This window comes from Pogoniulus pusillus, chromosome 37 (assembly GCF_015220805.1).
Source record: "Pogoniulus pusillus isolate bPogPus1 chromosome 37, bPogPus1.pri, whole genome shotgun sequence".
NCBI lineage: Eukaryota > Metazoa > Chordata > Aves > Piciformes > Lybiidae > Pogoniulus > Pogoniulus pusillus.
Window position 1 is genome coordinate 3,083,866 of NC_087300.1, and position 19,776 is coordinate 3,103,641.

The 19,776-nt window shown below is 53.7% G+C and overlaps 1 protein-coding gene across 1 annotated transcript in view; it reads right to left on the bottom strand.

Moving 5' to 3' along the window:
- Nucleotides 1–19,776, bottom strand: part of CSMD2 (CUB and Sushi multiple domains 2) — a 439,963-nt gene that overhangs the window by 98,731 nt on the left and 321,456 nt on the right. Inside the window, exons 26-30 of the mRNA XM_064172682.1 lie at nucleotides 18,206–18,332; nucleotides 14,075–14,277; nucleotides 9,319–9,510; nucleotides 5,274–5,412; nucleotides 4,065–4,252 (exon numbers count right to left, since the gene is read on the bottom strand). Of these exons, the coding sequence (XP_064028752.1) occupies nucleotides 4,065–4,252; nucleotides 5,274–5,412; nucleotides 9,319–9,510; nucleotides 14,075–14,277; nucleotides 18,206–18,332 (849 nt within the window). The remainder of the gene's footprint in view (nucleotides 1–4,064; nucleotides 4,253–5,273; nucleotides 5,413–9,318; nucleotides 9,511–14,074; nucleotides 14,278–18,205; nucleotides 18,333–19,776) is intronic.

The following is a 19,776-nucleotide window of genomic DNA, read 5'->3' on the forward strand; positions in this document are numbered from 1 at the left end:
AGCCTCTGCTCCTGCTTTCAACCACCCCTGGCACTCAGTGCTCCTCTGAAACAAAAGCCTGGTGCCTGCTTGCTGAGCAACAGCCCTGCTGCTTTTGTTGGGTCTCCCCCGCCTCATTCTTGACTATTTCTGCTCCCTGGAGGCTCTGTGCCTTCGGGGACACAGCCAAGCTCTGAGGAAGATGCATCCTAACACACCAGTCCTGCACCTTTCCCCAGCAGAAGGCTCCTCTGCAGGTGAACTGCTCCAAGATTGGAACAGGCTGCCCAGGGAAGTGGTGGAGATGCCATCCCTGGAGGGATGCCTGGCTGGGGCACTTAGTGCCAAGGTCTGGTTGACTGGCCAGGGCTGGGTGCTAGGTTGGACTGGCTGAGCTTGGAGCTCTCTTCCAACCTGCTTAATTCTATGATTGGCCAGGGCTGGGTGCTAGGTTGGACTGGCTGAGCTTGGAGCTCTCTTCCAACCTGCTTGATTCTATGACTGGGCAGGGCTGGGTGCTAGGTTGGACTGGCTGAGCTTGGAGCTCTCTTCCAACCTGCTTGATCCTATGATTGGCCAGGGCTGGGTGCTAGGTTGGGCTGGCTGAGCTTGGAGCTCTCCTTCCAACCTGCTTGATTCTATGACTGGGCAGGGCTGGGTGCTAGGTTGGACTGGCTGAGCTTGGAGCTCTCTTCCAACCTGCTTGATTCTCTGATTCTATGTCCTCACTCATGCAGTCAGGTGAGTTTGTTAAGCCTCCAAACCATGTGGGGCATGGCAGGGAATGGTGGGGAAGCTGAAAATGCCACTTGAGTGGTTTGGTTAAAAGCTGAGAAACAAAGCAAGTGCAGGAACCTCGCTGGGTTGAGTGAGGCTTGCTCATGGGATTAGGCTGAGGGAGCTGGGGGTGTGCAGCCTGGAGAAGAGAAGGCTCCAGGGGGGACCTTAGACCTTTCCAACCCAGAGCAATTCATAGTACTGAGATGTTGTGCTGAAGGATTTGCTTTAGTCAAGCACTTGTCAGTGTGAAAGTAATGATTGGACTCGAGGAGCTTGAAGGTGTTTGCCAACCTAAGGCATTCTGTGATTCTCTCCTCCAACCTGCTTGATTCCAAGATCTGGGGCACTGCCCCAACCATCCTCAGCAGCAGGCTACAAAGGGAGGCAGGAGCTCGACTTTTAAGCAGGAGTTTTGGTTGTGTGGTGACTGCAGAAGGCTCGTGGAGGGAGGCAGGAAAGCCACAGCTTGATTTATTAGGCTGTGAAGTGAGCAGAGCTCAGCTTGCCCATTTCCAATGAACGTTTTACTTGCACTCAGGCACTTCAGAGACCCAGGGCTCTACCCTGATGTCCCAATTAACATGGAGCCAGGCTGCCAAATGTTTAGAAGAGTCCAGACAAAACTGCCAAGAGAACTGGCTCGTTAGTTCACAGAGAGGCAGAGATGTCTGTGCTCCCCCTCCCCTTTCCCAAGGAAAACTCCCAGCCTGCAGCAGCTCCCAGAGCAGAGGGCAGGCTTTCATCTCCACACTTGGCAATAGCATCACCAGGGAGTTGGGGTCCACAAAGTGCATCATGAGCTCCATGCCTGGGAACACACACACACACACCCACCCACCCCACACACAGAGGGTCTTTACTAAGAGCTAAGCCTTAAATCAACCCCCAAGAGCAGTTGCCTAGCAGCGAATTTTCCACAGGAGCCCTCAGACACTGAAGGGAGGCCAAATTCCATCAGGATCTCCAAGGCCAGGTGTGGCCTTGGCATCCCAGGCAGCTCAGCTGCTTGCCAGCAGCCCAGTCTGTCCCAGCTCATCCCAGTGACACCAACAACCCTTCCCAAAGGCCAGGGCTGCTTTCAGTACACACACAGACCCATTACACTGTCAGGGCTGGAAGGGACCTCAAGGATCATCTAGCTCCAGCCCCACCCTGCCACGGACAGGGACCCCTCACACTAGATCAGATTTTCCAGAGCCTCATCCAGCCTGGCCTTAAAAGCATCCAGGGATAAGACATCCACCAGCTCCCTGGGCACAGTGCCTCAGCACCACTGTCTCCTGACTGCCACACCATAAACCTGAGTGAGATTCTGAGCCACAAAAGGAGAAAAGGTAGAAGTTCCAGCTGGAATTTGTTGCCCTTGACCACATAATGTGAACCACTTAAAGGTTTCACTACACCAAACCAAATCTTCACTGCACAAACCCAAATCTTCTCTGCACCAAACCTCTTCTGCACCAAACCAAAGGCTCCCTGCACCAATCCAAACCTTCCCTGCACCAAACCAAAGGTTCACTGCACCAAACCTTCCCTGCACCAACCCAAAGGTTCCCTGCACCAACCCTTCCCTGCACCAACCCAAAGGTTCCCTGCACCAAACCTTCCTGCACCAACCCAAAGGTTCCCTGCACCAAACCTTCACTGCACCAACCCAAAAGCTCCCTGCACCAAATCAAACCTTCTTTGCACCAAAGCAAAGGTTCCTTGCACCAAACCAACCTGTGCCAGTCTCTCACCACCCTCACTGCAAACAACTTCATCCTAACAACCAGTCCCAATCTCCCCTCTGCCAGCTCCTCCTCCTCCTGTCATCACCAGACCTTGTCAGTAGTCCCTTTCTCAGGCCTCCTGCAGCCCCCTTCAGATCCTGCAAGGCCACTCCAAGCTCTCCTCCAAGCCTTCTCTTCTCCAGGCTGCACAGCCCCAACTCTCTCAGCCTGTTCTCAGAGCAGAGCTGCTGCAGCCCTCTCAGCATCTTGGTGGCCTCCTCTGGACTGGCTCCAACACTTCCATGTCCTGCTTGTGCTGGGAGCTCCAGAACTGCACCCAGGACTCCAGGTGGGGTCTCAGGAGAGCAGAGCAAAGGGACAGAACAGCACAATAAAAATCAGATTCCTTCTCCTCTCTTTGTTCTCTCCAGTTCTCCTGCCCCCAGAGGACAACCTTCTCTTCAAGAGCCATTGGCCCTGAAAGAACATCAAACCAAGTGCTGAGGCTCTTTGAAATTCACCCCACATGCCATAGCTCCAGGCTAGCAACTGCAGTCCCAGTCCCAGGGCAGATGCAAGGTTCGGAGGAGCAAGTGACAGATGGCAGCTGGGCTTTGTTTTCAACCCCACAAATACATCACCAAAAGAGGACTACAAAGCTCTGGTAATTGACAGTGCTTCCCTCACAGGTGATGCATGGCATGACAAGAAGCATGGCCTGCAGATGGAGAGGGGATTCTGCCCCTCTGCTCACAGGCTCACAGGATATTAGGGGTTGGAAGGGACCCAAAGAGCTCATCCAGTCCCAACCCTCCTGCCAGAGCAGGGCCACACAATCTAGCTCAGGGCACACAGGAACACATCCAGACAGGCTCCAGAGAAGAAGACTCCACAACCTCTCTGGGCAGCCTGTGCCAGGGCTCTGGGACCCTTCCAGGCAAGAAGTATCTCATTCTGTTCAGGTGGAACCTCCTGGGTTCCAGTTGGTGCCCACTGCCCCTTGTTCTGCTCCTGGGAACCCAGCCCCAGCCTCTTGCCCCCCACCCTTTATCTCTTGCTGGGCATTGCTCAGATCCCCTCTGGGGCTGCTCTTCTCCAGGGTTTCAGCCCTTCCACCTCACAGAGATGCTCCAGGCCCCCCAGCATCTCTGTAGTCTCCTCTGGCCTCTCTCCAGCAGTTCCTTGTCCTTCTTGAACTCAGGAGCCCAGAACTGGACTCAATGCTCCAGGTAAGACCTTACTAGGGCCAACCAGAGGGGCAGGAGAACCTCCCTTCACCTGCTGCCCACACTCTTTTGAATGCCTCCAGGAGGCCTTTGGCCTTCTTGGCCACAAGTGCACCTTGCTGGCTCATGCAGGGTTTGCTGTCCCCCAGCACTCCCAGCTCCTTCTCCCTGCAGCTGCTTTCCAGCTGGTCCCCCCCTCGGGCGCCCTGCTGCAGAGGTCATTCCTCTCGGGTAGCAAAACAAGAGAAGGCTTCCACAGGGTCTGGAGCTTCCCCTGTTGGAGTCAGCTTGGTGCTTTAAGCTGAGATGAAGGCAGGCCAAAGGCCAGATGTTGGCTGGGGAGGGGGCAGCCCTGGGCAGCTCTTACCTGTGTAGTCAATGACAAAGCCAGCGTTGCTGACCGAGGCGTCGCTTCGGAAGGCGAGGAAGAGGCTGTTGCTGCTGCTCTCTATCCTCTCTGGCAGCTGGGAACCATAAAAGCTTCCAATCAAGGGGCTGAGGGAATCAGGTCCATCGTAGATGTGAAGGAAATCATAGCCAGGCTCCAAACTAAAGCTGGGAAAGCAAAGCAAAAGTGTGCCTCAAACTGTGAGCACAGAACTGGAGCTCAGCTGAGCGCCGTCCTGAGAGACTGCTCCTGCCCCAGCCCAGCTCCTCAGCCAGGCACAGGACAACTCTGCCTGCACTCCACACAGGAGGAATAGAGGAGTGGTGATAAAGCCAAGAGCAGAGAGGGGGCAGCCAGTGCTGCTGCAGGGCTTTCTGTGCTCCACCAGCTCCATAGTGATGCTCTGGAGAACCTTGCGTGCAGTGAGAAGGAGCTGCAGCTGAAAGCAGCTATCAGAGGGAGGAGAGGGAAGGGTTGGACATTAGAACTTCTTCCTTGAAAGGGTTCTCAGCCACTGGCACAGGCTGCTCAGGGAGGTGCTTGAATCCCTGAAGGGGTTTAAAAGCCACAGAGATGTGGTGCTGAGGGCCATGGTTCAGCACTGGAAGGGATCTCAGCCACTGGCACAGGCTGCTCAGGGAGGTGCTTGAATCCCCATCCCTGGAAGGGTTTAAAAGCCACAGAGATGTGGTGCTGAGGCCATGGTTTAGCACTGGAAGGGTTCTCAAAGATTGGCAGAGGCTGCCCAGGGAGGTGGTTGAATCTCCACATCCCTGGAGGGGTTTAAAAGCCACAGAGATGTGCTGCTGAAGCCATGGTTCAGCACTGGAAGGGTTCTCGGCCACTAGCACAGGCTACCCAGGTTGGTTCTTGAATCCCCACATCCCTGGAGGGGTTTCAAAGAGGCAGAGAAGTGGTGCTGAGAGCCACAGCTTAGGACCACCCTTGGCAGAGTTAGAGAAGGGTTTGACTTAAGCTTAAAGAGCTCTGCCAACCAAACCCATTCTATGGTTCTGCCTTCCCCACGTTCAGGCAGCACCTGAGAGCAGAGCAGCTCACCCAGGACCCGTGGGGCAGTGCCAGCAGGTTTGCTGTTCAGAGAGGAAAGGACTCACATGCAGACCCCACCCAGGCTTGGTTTGCCCTCTGTGCCACCCAGCTGCAGCCACCCTTCCCTCGGGTACGTACGTGTTGAAGACCAGGGCAATGACATAGTCAGGGGACACAGTCAGCTGCCAGTCACACTCCTTCCCGGGGGGGTAGGGCTCTGGGTACTGCGGGGACAGGATCACTCCCGACGGCCCCGACAGGATCCCTCCGCAGGGAGCTGAAGGCAACCAAGCAGAGGGATGAGGCTGTGCCTCTGGGGGGTGTCAGAAACAGGAGATGAGATGCAGGGAGGAAGATGGACAGACAAAGGGGACAGACAGGCAGATGCAAAGCTGTCTGCAAAGGGCAGGCTCGGGGGGGGGGTGGGGGCTGACAGCCTGAGCTAGTTGGGGATGCTCCTGCTGGCTTCAGAGGGTTGGGGCTGGATGAGGCACTCGCAGCCACGGTTTGGGGCATTAGAACTAGGTTGGACTGGATGATCTCAGAGGTCTTTTCCAACCTGGTTAATTCTGTGACTCTGTGACTGGATCCTCCCAGAGCAGGCCCACAAGAAAGGTGTGGAAGGACTTTTTCAAAGGGCTTGTAGTGACAGACCCACAGAAACAGGCAGTTTGGAGGAGACCTCCAAGCTCAGCCAGCCCAACCTAGCACCCAGCCCTGGCCAAACAACCAGACCATGGCACTAAGTGCCCCAGCCAGGCTTGGATGAGAGGGGATGGATTGAAGCTGGAAGAGAGAAGACTGAGGCTGGATTGAGAAGAAATTCTTGAGAGTGAGGGTGTGGAGACACTGGAACAGGCTGCCCAAGGCTGTGTCTGAGGCTCCATGCCTGGAGACATTTGAGATTGAACTTATAGAAGAGAATCACAGAAGCAGCCAGGGCTGGAAGGCACCACAAGGAGCAGCCAGTTCCAACCCCCCTGCCATGCCCAGAGACACCTCACACTAGAACAGGCTGTCCAGAGCTGATTGGCATTGGAATGGGCTGCCCAGGGAGGTGGTGGAGTGGCTGTGGCTGGAGGTGTTGCAGCCAAGCCTGGCTGGGGCACTTAGTGCCATGGTCTGGTTGGTTGGGCAGGGCTGGGTGCTAGGTTGGGCTGAGCTTGGAGCTCTCTTGCAGCCTGCTTGATCCTGTGATTCTAAGAGCCTGGAAGAACCACAAGCATCTATTCTATGTCCATCTACCTTAACCTTCAGGGTTCATTTCTCTTCCTCCAACATTCCTCCTCCTCTTCCCTTCACATCAGGGGGGAGTTAAGAAGATACCAGAGTACAGAGAGTGATTCTGGAAGGCCCAAGGGAGGTGCCTGAGGGACAGGACTGCTCAACAGCCTCTGATGGCTTTGAAAATCCCACCCATAGTCTCCAAAGGACTTGAGCTGGGATCTGGTCCTTCCACAGCTGTTGAGAGCTGGGTCAGGAGACAGACTTCAAATAGCCCAAACCTCTGGGGAGGTGTTTCAGCTGAGGTTGCCTTTTCAGCCCACATTGTTGAGGGAGTGCAGAAGCTGTACAATAAAGATGTGAGGGTCCATTTGAAATGCTAAATAACCCCCCCCAAAGCCCTGAGTTGAAAGCTCTGCTTCCCACTCCAGCTCTGACTTCTTGCAGCTACTAGGAAACAGGTCCTGCTTGGCCACTCCAGACTGCTCCAAATCCTTTGTGACTGGAGAGAGGGAAGGAGCAAGACACTGCCCTCAGCTTTTCCACAGGGATTATGGCTCCCTGCAAACGAGGCTGCCAGGCTCCTCTTCAAAGAAAGGACCCAACATGACATCTCCAAGTCAAATTGGAGATGGCCCCAGGGGAAATCAGCTCCTATCCAGATGGAGGCAACAGCTGCATGGACTGAGAGCTCAGCTCCTGGTGGGAAAGAAAGCTCACTGGGAGCATGAGGTGGTCATGATGTGCAGCAGGAGGGATGGGTTGAGCTCATGACAGCCCTGGGAAGACTAAAAGGACTCTGTCTGGAAGGCTTAAAAGGTGTCACAGTAGAGGAGAGAGTTATAGAATGGGTTGGAAGGGACCTTAAAGACCATTCAGTTCCAACTCCCCTGCCACAGGCAGGGACACCTCCCACCAGCCCAGCTTGCTCCAAGCCTCATCCAGCCTGGCCTTGGACACCTCTAGGGAAGGGACATCCACAGCCTCCCTGGGTGACCTGTTCCAGTGTCTCCCCACCCTACTGTCAAGGATTTCTTCCCAGTCTGCAGTCTCAATCTCCTCTCTTCCAGCTTCAATCCATTGTCCCTGCCCCTGTCACAAGTCGCTCCCCAGCTTTCTTGTAGCCCCCTTCAGGTACTGGGGGCTACTGTAGAGAGTCTAAGAGGCTGTGAGGATGATGAAGAGACTTCAACATCTCTGCTGTGAAGAGAGGCTGAGAGCTCTGGGGCTGTTTAGTCTGCAGAAGAGAAGGCTGAGAGGGGATCTGATCAAAGCCACCTGAGGGGTGGGGAGGAGGAAGGTGCCAGGCTCTAGTTGGTGGTGCCCAGCAATAGGACAAGACACAACAGATATAAGCTGCAGCACAGGAGGCTCTGCCCCCACAGGAGGAGAAACTTCTCTGGTGTGAGGGTGCTGGAGACCTGGAGCAGGCTGCCCAGAGAGGTTGTGGAGTCTCCTTCTCTGGGGACATTCAAAGCCCAGCTGGATGTGTCCCTTCCCTGGGTGATCCTGCTCTGGCAGAGCTGTTGCACTGGCTGGAAGTTCCTCCCAGCCCCTCCCATTCCATCACTCTATGACTCCCTGATAATGCTAAAAGGATTCACTTCTCTAAGCTTCTTTTAGGACTCGAGGAGCTGAAAGCAAATGTCAGAGAGTCCTGGCTGTGAATTTGCTGTCTCCTCATGCACAAAGTCTTTGCCATGACCCCAATCCTCTCTACCAACCTGAGCCTCTTTCATTTTGCCTTGTCAGGTTAAATATCATCACCTACACTGCTGTACAACCTGTGAGCTCCCAGCATGAGCCAGATTCTCATTGTCCCAGGCACTCTGGGGACAATCTTTAGGTGGGGGTCAGTCTGTTCTGCCTACTCTCAGGTGATAGAATGAGAGGAAATGGCTTGAAATTGTTCCAGGGCAGGCTTCAGGAGATTAGGAAAGTATTCCTTTGTCCCAGGGTCAGGGAGTGGAAAAGGCTGCTCAGGGAGGTGGTGGAGTCCCCATGCCTGAAGGGGTACAAGAAACAACCTGTGAGCTTCCAGCATGAACTGGATTCTCACTGCCCCAGGGTCAGGGAGTGGAAAAGGCTGCCAGGGAGGTGGTGGAGCCCTCATCCCTGGAGGGGTTCAATAAACCCATGGCCAGGGTGGTGTTAGGTTGATGGTGTTAGGTTGATGGTTGGACTGGATGATGCTAGAGGTACACACCAATCAAATCTAGGATTCTGTGAGTCTGAGACGGCAACCTGAGCCCCACACACATCTGCTCACAGAGCCCTTCAGAGCAGGCAGGACTGATCTCCACCAGGCTCTGAAGCCTTGTGATGAAGGGCTCAGTTTTGGACTCCCCCAGTTGGAGAGGGACAGGGATCTGCTGGAGAGGGTCCAAGTGAGGGCTGTGAGGATGATGAGGGGACAGGAACACTGCCTGATGAGGAGAGGCTGAGGGCCCTGGGGCTGCTTAGTCTGGAGAAGAGAAGACTGAGAGGGGATTGAATCAATGTCTATAACTATCTGAGGGCTGGGGGTTGGGCTGGGGGGGACAGGCTCTGCTCACTGCTGCCTGGGCTGGGACAAGAAGCAATGGGGGTAAGTAGTGCCATGGTCTAGTTAACTGGGTAGGGTTGGGTGCTAGGTTGGACTGGATGAGCTTGGAGGTCTCTTCCAACCTGCCTGATTCTATGACTCTAAGCTGCAGCAAAAGAGGTTCTGCCTCAACACAAGGGGGAACTTCTTGCCTGGAAGGGTCCCAGAGCCCTGGCACAGGCTGCCCAGAGAGGTTGTGGAGTCTCCTTCTCTGAAGCCTTTCCAGGCCTGTCTGGATGTGTTCCTCTGTGATCTGTGTTAGATAGGATTGTCCTGCTCTGATCTCCTTGGGTCCCTTCCAACCCCTAACATCCTGGGATGCTGTGAAGGAGGGCAGGGAAGCTGTGCAACGGCAGGGTGGATGTGTGGCCATACCTGTGCAGGAGGGAGGGTCTGGTTGCCAGAAAAACCTGTTCTCAATCTGCACACAAGTGATTTTGGCCTCCCCTTGCAGGGCATATCCTGGGTTGCACTGGAAGATGATGGAGTCTCCAGCCTCTTTGCTGTCCCCGCTCCGGCTCCCGTTCTGGGGGATCCCTGGGTCGTTGCAGGAGGTGGCAGTGGAGACTGCAGAGAGGGAAAGAAGAGGTACATAAGATTGATATTGAATCCTGGCTGTGCTTGGGATGTGTCCTTACACAGCTTAGCCAAGCAACGGCTTCACTTTCCACCTCCCCTCCTTCAGCACCCCCTCGAGTTGCCACCCACCCTCCCCCCAGCCCAACCTGTGCTCTGAGCATCTGCTGCTCCAGCTGGCAAAGGCTCTGGGGAAGGACAGGTTCAAGTGCTCTACACAGAGTGCAAGCTTGGTGGAGAGCTGTGCAGAGGCATGTTTGCTCCACGAGCCCAGCCAGCCACTGCCCTCACAGGGTGTCTGTGCAGGGCTCTGTGGCAGAGCCATGCTGCAGTCCTCACCAACCCACTCGCACTTGCTGCTTCCCCTGAGTGGCAGAGCAGTTCAGCCTCCAGCCTGACCTTTAAGTAAGGCATGGTTCCCTCCCAGCCTGGCTTCTGCAGCTCTCTGAGGGCTGAGATGACCCTTTCAGCTCCTCCTCAGCTGGGGGCAGGCAGCACAGCTCGGCTGCTGCCTGAGTTCCAGGGCTGGCAGCGCTGCAGCTGCTTCACAGCCCGGGAAGGTCTGCAGTGGAAGTTCTGCAAGCTTAGAGAGATCATTAAAGTCCACAAGATCCCAAACTGTCTACTCCTGAGCTTAGGTCTGACTACTTAGTCACACCTTGTGAACAAAGGCTTTGAGCAGGAGCATTCAATGAAGACCAAGCCCTGTCTGAGGTGGTGGAGCAGAGCTGATTTGCTGCTAAGTTGATGAGAGTCTATTACACCGAGGCAGTTTGGAGAAAGCTCTTCTTAAAAGAGCCAGAAGGAAATCCCTCTCTCTCTTGCTGTGCAACTGAAGATAAGCAAGTTAGCAGCCCAGCCTGGGCCTCCCTGCCAGGCTGAGACACAAACCTGGCAAAGAAAAAGGACACAGCACAACTGGGCTGGGTGGACACAAAGCTCTCCCTCTTGCCCTGCTTATCCCAGAAGGTCTTGTACCCAGCTCCCAAAAAGCTGAGGCCATGCAAAGGCATCCTGAGCACAGACCTGTGGGCAAAAGCTTGGGAGGGACAAAAGGAGCCCTTAGATATGTCCAGGGCTGAGGGAGGGATAATAAACTGCAGCAGTCCAGGCTGGGAGGTGACTGCTGCAGAGCAGCCCCAAGGAGAGGGAGCTGGCAGTGCTGGGGGAGAGCATCCATGGCACAGCAATGTGCCCTGGGGGCCAAGAGGCCAATGGGGTCCTGGGGGGCATTGAGCAGAGTGTGTCCAGCAGATCAAGGGAGGTTCTCCTGCCCCTCTGCTCTGCCCTGGGGAGACCTCATCTTGAGTACTGCCTTCAGTTTTGGGCTCCCCAGTTGAAGAGGGACAGGGATCTGCTGGAGAGAGTCCAAGGGAGGGCTGTGAGGATGATGAGGGGACTGGAGCACTGCCTGAGGAGGAGAGGCTGAGGGCCCTGGGGCTGCTTAGTCTGGAGAAGAGAAGACTCAGAGGGGATTGAATCAATGTTGATAACTATCTGAGGGCTGGGGGTCAGGAGTGGGGGACAGGCTCTGCTCACTGCTCCCTGGGACAGGACAAGCAGCAATGGATGGAAGCTGCAGCACAGGAGGTTGCAGCTCAACACAAGGGGGAACTTCTTGCCTGGAAGGGTCCCAGAGCCCTGGCACAGGCTGCCCAGAGAGGCTGTGGAGTCTCCTTCTCTGAAGCCTATCAAAGCCTGTCTGGATGTGTTCCTGTGTGCCCTGAGCTAGATTGTGTGGCCCTACCCTGGCAGGGGGGTTGGAGTGGATGATTTCTTCGGGTCCCTTCCAGCCCCTGACATCCTCTGAGCCTGAAGGTCATAGCATCACTCACTCAACAGCCTCCCTGTTTATTACCACCTCCAAAAGAGGCATCAGCTGGCTGCTTGCTGGCCAGGGCAGTGAAGGAATTCCTCTGTGTGAATGCTGCAGTACCTGAGCCTCATGTAATTGCAATGAATGTGCTTGCAAGGCTGAGTCTCAGGCAGCAGCAGCCAGGACTCAGGCAAGGACAGACTGCAGCTGCACCGCGCCGGGCACTGACATCCCCACGGCCCAGGCAGCTCTTTGTGAGCTGGGTCCCAGGGGATCCAATTTGAGGGATTCTGGAAGTGATTTGCTTTGCAGAGACCACTGACCAACTGCTCTCAGAACACCTAGAGGGGAAGCTGCCTGCATCCTGGTTGTCTCTAAGGGACCTGTGGGAGCACGGTGGAAGAGTAGCTGCAGCTCCTTATTGCGCATTCCACCGCGCACCGCTCGACGTCTCGCTGCCAAGTCTGCCACTGTGAAGGTGACTGCAAGCAGAGTGGAGCACAGAATTCACCTGCACTGCAAGGACAGCAAAAAAAACCAACCCCACAAACCAAGGGTTTTGCTCTAAAAGGCAGCCAAGCAGAAATGGTTGAAGATTGCACAGCTCCTGCTCAATAGGAAAGTCGTTTGCTGGGCCAGCAGCGCTCTGCAGATCGACCTGGAGTCACTCAGCAGCTGTGCTGCTTTGAGGCTAATTGGAATGTTTTAATGAGAGGAATGAGATCATTGGCTGTGAAAAGAACTAATAGTGATGTCTGTCTCACTCACTGGGTTGGCTTAGGGATGTTGAAACGAGAGGACAAACAAAGGTTGCCAGTCTGTGGCTGCCTGCTTGCTGTAGGAACTCCTCCGCCCGAGTCTGTGTAACTCAAACTCATCATTTCCTCCTTGCTGACCTTTCAGAGCTCTTCCCTGCATCTAACAGGGACCCTGAGATACGGGGGGGGGGGGTGGAAAGATGGAGGGGAGTTGGTCAGGAGCCTTCTTGGGCAGTCTGGCTGTTGGGAGAGGGGAGTTTGTATTTCTGTGTTGCTTTTAACTTGTAGGTAATTGTACACAGCTGTAAACAGAGAATGCTTTAGCTTGGGAGGGAGCTCAAAGCTCAGCCAGGTCCAACCCCATGCTATAGGCAGGGACACCTCCCACTAGAAGAGGTTGCTCAAGGCCTCATCCATCCTGGTTCTGAACATCTTCAGGGAGGTTGTGGAGCACAGAAGCACCCAATGTGATCTTTGATCACATTGGGTGCTTCTGTGCTCCACAACCTCCCTGGGAAACCTGTGCCAGTGTCTCCCCACCCTCAACCTGTGCCAGGGTCTCACCACCCTCAACCTGTGCCAGTGTCTCACCACCCTCAACCTGTGCCAGTGTCTCACCACCCTCAACCTGTGCCAGTGTCTCACCACCCTCAACCTGTGCCAGTGTCTCACCACCCTCACTGCAAACAACTTCTTCCTAACATCCACTTTCCATCTCCCCTCTGCCACTTCAAACCCATTCCTCCTCCTCCTCTCATTACCAGACCTTGTCAATAGTCCCTCCCCAGCCTTCCTGGAGCCCCCTTCAGATCCTGCAAGGCCACTCCAAGGTCTCCTCCAAGCCTTCTCTTCTCCAGGCTGCAGAGCCCCAACTCTCTCAGCCTGTGCTCAGAGCAGAGCTGCTGCAGCCCTCTCAGCATCTTGGTGGCCTCCTCTGCACTGGCTCCAACACTTCCATGTCCTGCTTGTGATGGGGGCTCCAGAACTGCCCCCAGGACTGCAGGTGGGGTGTGAGGAGAGCAGAGCCAAGGGGCACAATCCCCTCCCTTGCCCTGTGCCCACACTGCTCTTGCTGCAGCCCAGCACAGGGTTGTGTCTGGGCTGCACTCACACTGCAGGCTCATGTGGAGCTTTGCATCAACCCAGACCTCCAGGCCCTTTTCCTCAGGGCTGCTCTCAGCCTTTCTTTCTTCCTATATATCTATCTATCTATCCACCTACCTTCCTTCCTTCCTTCCCATCTTTTTCTTTCTACCTACCCATCTTTTTCTTTCTATCTACCTTCCTTTCTTTCTTTCTTTCTTTTTCTTTCTTCCTTTGTACCTTCCTTTCTTTCTATCTACCTTCCTTTCTTTCTTTCTTCCTTCCTTCCTACCTTCCTTTCTTTCTATCTATCTATCTATCTATCTATCTATCTATCTATCTATCTACCTTTCTACCTATCTATCTTTCTATCTATCTATCTATCTATCTATCTTCTTTTTATCTATCTTTTCATCTTTCTATCTTTCCTACCTTTCCTTTCTATCTTTCTTTTTCTTTCTTCCTTTGTACCTTCCTTTCTTTCTATCTACCTTCCTTTCTTTCTTTCTTTCTATCTACCTTCCTTTCTTTCTTTCTTTCTTTCTATCTACCTTCCTTCCTTTCTTCCTTTCTTCCTTTCTTCCTTTCTATCTACCTTCCTTTCTTTCTTTCTACCTTCCTACCTTCCTTTCTATCTTTCTATCTATCTTTCTATCTACCTTTCTACTTATCTATCTATCTATCTATCTTTTTATCTTTCTATCTTTCCTACCTTTCCTTTCTATCTTCCTATCCACATGCTTGTCAACTGTGCCAAGCTGCAGATCCAGAGCTCCTTCAATGCCCAGCCAGCTGAGTCAGCCTGCTGAATTCCAGCGCGGGGGGTGGGTAACTCCCATACTGCCACAGCAGCAGAGCTCAGCTCGGGCAGCACTGAGGAAAGCAAAGCAATGCCCACCTGAGAACTGAAGAGCAAAGCCCTGCTTGCTGGTGAAGAAGTCGGTGTTGAACTGCAGGATGAGAGAGCTGAAGGTGCTGTGCACGTCGGCGGGCAGGCTGGAGCCGCTCAGCTCCCGCAGCAGGATGCCCTTCTCCACGGGGCCGTCCCAGATCCGCAGCACGTCGTGGAGCTCCTCGGTGTGGAACACCATGAAGTGGAGCCTGTGTGGCAAAAGCAGCTGCAAGTCAGACCACAGACTGCTCTGCCTTCTTGGTTTGCTTTTCATAGGATCCAGCAGGTTGGAAGAGAGCTCCAAGCTCAGCCAGCCCAACCTAGCACCCAGCCCTGCCCAACCAACCAGACCATGGCACTAAGTGCCCCAGCCAGGCTTGGCCAAAACACCTCCAGCCACAGCCACTCCACCACCTCCCTGGGCAGCCCATTCCAGTGCCAATCACTCTCTCTGACAACAACTTCCTCTTAACATCCAGCCTCAACCTGCCCTGGCACAGCTTCAGGCTGGGTCCCCTTCTTCTGTCCCTGGCTGCCTGGCAGCAGAGCCCAACCCCACCTGGCTACAGCCTCCCTGCAGGCAGCTGCAGACAGCAATGAGCTCTGCCCTGAGCCTCCTCTGCTGCAGGCTGCACCCCCCCAGCTCCCTCAGCCTCTCCTCACAGGGCTCTGCTCCAGGCCCCTCCCCAGCCTTGCTGCCCTTCTCCAAACACCTTCCAGCACCTCAACATCTCTCTTGACTTGAGGAGCCCAGAACTGGACACAGCACTCCAGGGGTGGCCTGAGCAGTGCTGAGCACAGGGGCAGAAGAACCTCCCTTCAAGCAACTCAGCTTGGGCAAAACAGAACCAAAGAATGGTTTGAGTTTGGAAGGGGCCTTGAAAATCACTCAGTTCCAACCCCCCCTGCCATGGGCAGGGACACCTCCCACCAGCCCAGGTTGCTCAAAGCCTCATCCAACCTTGCCTTGAATACTTCCAGGGATGTGGGCTCCACCATCTGCCCTGGGCAGGCTGTTCCAATCCCTGACCACTCTTGCAGCTAAGAACTGTTTCCTTATCTCCAAACTAAACCTCCCTAGGCACAATTTCAAGCCATTTCCCCTCATTCTATTGCCTGATACTAAGGAGACTCCAGGCTCTGCAAAGAGCTTTGGCACCTCCAAGACCAAAAGGAGCATCAAAGGATGGGTTCCTGCCACGACTGTTCCACCCAGGGGAACTATCAGCTAAAGGATGAGGTCCACCAAGGTTCAGCCCCTTCCAGTCCTGCACTTAAACTGCAATCTGCAGAGGAAGCTTTTCACTGCCTCATTATCACTGGGGGAAAGACCACCTGACACCATCAGCTGAGCCTAACGTGGGGTAACTGCAGCCAGGCCACTTGGAAATGGGGACAGAGATCAATAAACTGGGCTGAGTAGCCTCTGCAAGAAATAAAACAATCAGGTACTGCACTTAGAAAGCCTGACAGCCCACCAGGAAAAGGAGGAAGCATTCCCTTGGCTGCTTTCCCATTCATCCAGGGCAAACATAAATAAATCAGGTGGAGCCATAAAAAGGGGCAGAAAAACTGAAATGAAATAGAAAGCAATCACTGCAATGCACTCAGCAACCAAAGGATGCCCACAGAAGCCAGCACAACACAAAAGAGCTGAATCAGAAACTTACCCAAGCAGAGAACTTAAGCAAAGAGGTAAAAATAACCCCAGGCTTGAGGGGAAAAATGGGTTGATGGTTGGAGCTGATGAGCTCCAAAGACCTTTTCCACCTGGGTCATAGAATGGCTCAGGTTGGAAGTGACCTCTGAGATCATCTACTTCAACTTCCCTGCTATAGGCAGGGACATCTCTCACTTAGACACAGCTACTTATCCAGGGCAAACAGCCATAAATCAGGTGGAGCCATAAAAGGGGAGGAAGGGGAGAAAGAATAAGATGGAATAAAACAATCATTGCAACACACTCAGCAACCAAAGGATGCCCACAGAACCCAGCACAAAGCAAAAGAGCTGAATCAGAAACTTACCCAAGCAGAGTAGCCTCACACTACTCAGAGTTACCTCACACTAGCCCAGGCTTGAGGGAAAATGCTGGTGCTGGGTTGATGGTTGGAGCTGATGAGCTCCAAAGACCTTTTCCACCCGAGTTGTAGAATGGCTCAGGTTGGAAGTGACCTCTGAGATCACCTACTGCAACCTCCCTGCTATGGGCAGGGACATCTCTCACCTAGACACAGCTACTTATCCAGGGCAAACAGCCATAAATCAGGTGGAGACATAAAAGGGGAGGGAGGGGAGAAAAGTAAGATGGAATAGAACAATCACTGCAACACACTCAGCAACCAAAGGATGCCCACAGAACCCAGCACAAAGCAAAAGAGCTGAATCAGAAACTTACCCAAGCAGAGTAGCCTCACACTAGCCTAGGCTTGAGGGAAAAATGGGTTGATGGTTGGAGCTGATGAGCTCCAAAGACCTTTTCCACCTGGGTCATAGAATGGCTCAGGTTGGAAGTGACCTCTGAGATCATCTACTTCAACCTCTCTGCTGTGGGCAGGGACATCTCTCACCTAGACACAACCACTCAAGGCCTCAACCAGCCTGCTCCTGAACACCTCCCAGAGAGGAGGCATCCACAACCTTCCTGGGCAACCTGTTCCAGAGCCTCCCCATCCTCACTGTAAAGCATTTCACAGAACCATAGAATCAGTCAGGGTTGGAAGGGACCACAAGGATCAGCCAGTTCCAACCTCCCTGCCATGCCCAGGGACACCCTACCCTCATCTCCAGTTTAAATCTGCCCTCTTTGTCTTTGCCCCACTCAAACCTTGCAGTTGCTCAGAATCTTTTACAGAAGAATGAACAAAATAAACCCAAAATAATAAAGAATGAAAAAGACTTCAACTGGAAGTTGCCTGTGCAGGAATTAAGCTGCATTTGCTCTGCTCCTTCTCTCCTGTTCATACCAGAGAGCATCCATTATTGAAGCATAGCAGAGAGCAGAGCTAATGGAGGCAATTTCTGCATTAAGGCAAAATTAAAACACTGGACCAAATCTGTCTCCAGCATAAATGCAGTGAGTAAAAGCCCCACAGAGCTCTTATGATTAACAACCTCTTCTGAAGAGATGGGGACTGCTGAGGCAAGGAAGCTGTGGTGGAGATAAAAGGGCACAATGGAAGGGAAGACCTTCCAGGACCTGAATGGGTCACAGGCTCACAGGATGTGAGGGGTTGGAAGGGACCCAAAGAGATCATCCAGTCCAACCCCCATGCTGGAGCAGGACAATACTACCCAGCACAGATCACAGAGGAACACATCCAGACAGGCCTTGAAAGGCTCCAGAGAAGGAGAAGGAGCCTACAGAAGAGCTAGGAAAGGGCTTTTGATGAGGGCTTGTAGTAATAGGATGAAAGGGAATGCAGTGAAGCTGGAAGAGAAGGGATTAAGGCTGGAGATGAGGAAGAAAGTCTTTCCAGTGAGGGTGGGGAGACACTGGAAGAGGTTGCCCCAGTGGCAGCAGTCTGGGGTCACCTCCCATGGACTGATAGAGACACAGGTCACAGAGACACAGAATGGGTTTGGTTGGCCAAGCCCTTTAAGCTCTCCCAGTCCAACCACTCTCTAACCAAAAGAACAAGGGGACACAGCCTCAAGCTGTGGCAGGGCAGGTTGAGGCTGGATGTTAGGAGGAGGTTCCTGGCAGAGAGAGTGATTGGCATTGGAATGGGCTGCCCAGGGAGGTGGTGGAGTGGCTGTGGCTGGAGGTGTTGAAGCCAAGCCTGGCTGGGGCACTTAGGGCCATGGTCTGGTTGGTTGGGCAGGGCTGGGTGCTAGGTTGGGCTGGCTGAGCTTGGAGCTCTCTTCCAACCTGCCTGATTCTATGAAGTCTCCCCTCAGCTTCCTCCTCTCCAGGCTGGTCATAGAGGGCTGAAAAGCTCAAGAGAAAGGAGATTTGCTGCTGCTGCTTGCCCAGGCTGTTGAGGAGCTCAGGCAGCCTTTGTTCCTTCACTTGGGGCTCTCAGTGTGCCAGGACATTCTCCCTCCTTTCATTACCTGTTATTTTGAGCTGCTTCTGGAGAAGAAGCAGCTGCAGATGGAAGGAAACCCAAGCTGCCACAAACTGGCCCAACTCACCCTATTGTGCAGCCAGCTTCTGCCTCTATTGTCCAGATACAGTTCAGATTGTGGTCGTAGGGGGTTGGGTAGCCAGGAGACAGGATCCGTCCCGAAGCCTCTCCTTTGATGGTTCCTCCACACTCAGCTGGAAGACACAGAGGGGTTAGTGAGCAGCTTCACAACGCAGCTCAGTTCTCACCTGGCAACAAAGCAAACCTCAGCCTCTGAATACAACAGGGAGAGGTTCTTGGCGCTTTAAAGGGCTCTTTAAAGCCTACAAAACAAAGATAAAGGCAGGCAGTTAACGGGGCTAAGAGAGGGAGTTAGCAGAGGAGCTTCTCTGCACACCTGAGCTGCTGTCAAAGCTGCTCTCCACCTTTCTGACTTGGAAGGGAACAAAGGCAGAGCCTGGCAGCATCCTGCTCTCACACCCTGGGGTGAAAGAGCTCAGCTCTGCTTGCGTCTGCAGAAAGGCTGAAAGGTTCAGCAGGAGGATGAAAAGAGGAAGCCAACAGGTGTGGGGAGCTGCTCAGTGAACCTCAAAAGAAGATGAGGGGTTTGGAAAAGGTTTTCAGAGCATCCATTAAAATTGCCTGCGTTTCCAGGTGCTCAGACAGGCAAAACCACTCAGGAGCAACAGATCAAGAGGGCTGCAGCAGCTCTGCTCTGAGCACAGGCTGAGAGAGTTGAGGCTCTGCAGCCTGGAGAGGAGAAGGCTTGGAGGAGACCTTGGAGTGGCCTTGCAGGATCTGAAGGGGGCTCCAGGAAGGCTGGGAAGGGACTATTGACAAGGTCTGGGAATGAGAGGAGAAGGAGGAATGGGTTTGAAGTGGCAGAGAGGAGATTGAAAGTGGACGTTAGGAAGAAGTTGTTTGCAGTGAGGGTGGTGAGAGACTGGCACAGGTTGAGGGTGGTGAGAGACTGGCACAGGTTGAGGGTGGTGAGACCCTGTCACAGGTTTCCCAGGGAGGTTGTGGAGCACAGAAGCACCCAATGTGATCAAAGATCACATTGGGTGCTTCTGTGCTCCACAACCTCCCTGGAGGTGTTCAAGGATGAGTCCTTGAGCAACCTGTTCTAGTGGGAGGTGTCCCTGCCTATGACAGGGGGGTTGGAACCGGCTGAGCTTTGAGGTCCCTTCCAACCCAACCCATTCTATGTCCTTCTAGAGAACTAGAGGTCAAAAAGGAGCTCAGGACTCAGCTAAGAGGCAGAGAGAATGAAAGCAGCAGAGGCTGTGAGATCAGATGTCATGTAGCTCTCCAAGAAACACGACTTTGAGCTGTCAAGCACTGGGACTCGCGGCGGCGTCTGTCACTATCAGCAAGTGCCACTCTGCTTAGCACGCTGCAGGGGAAGGGCAAGGGCTGGGAAAGCAGCAGCCTCACTGCAGTGAAGCAAGAAACCTTGTCAAATCCATGCTCTGAGCAGAGTGGTTCCTGGGAAGGCTGCTCAGGGAAGGTCTGCAGAGCTTTCATTCTGAAGATGCCTTACGCAGGATCACAGAATGGGTTGGGTGGGAAGGGACCTCGAAGATCATCCAGTTCCAACCCCCTACCATAGGGGTCTCTCACTAGCCCAGGTTGCTC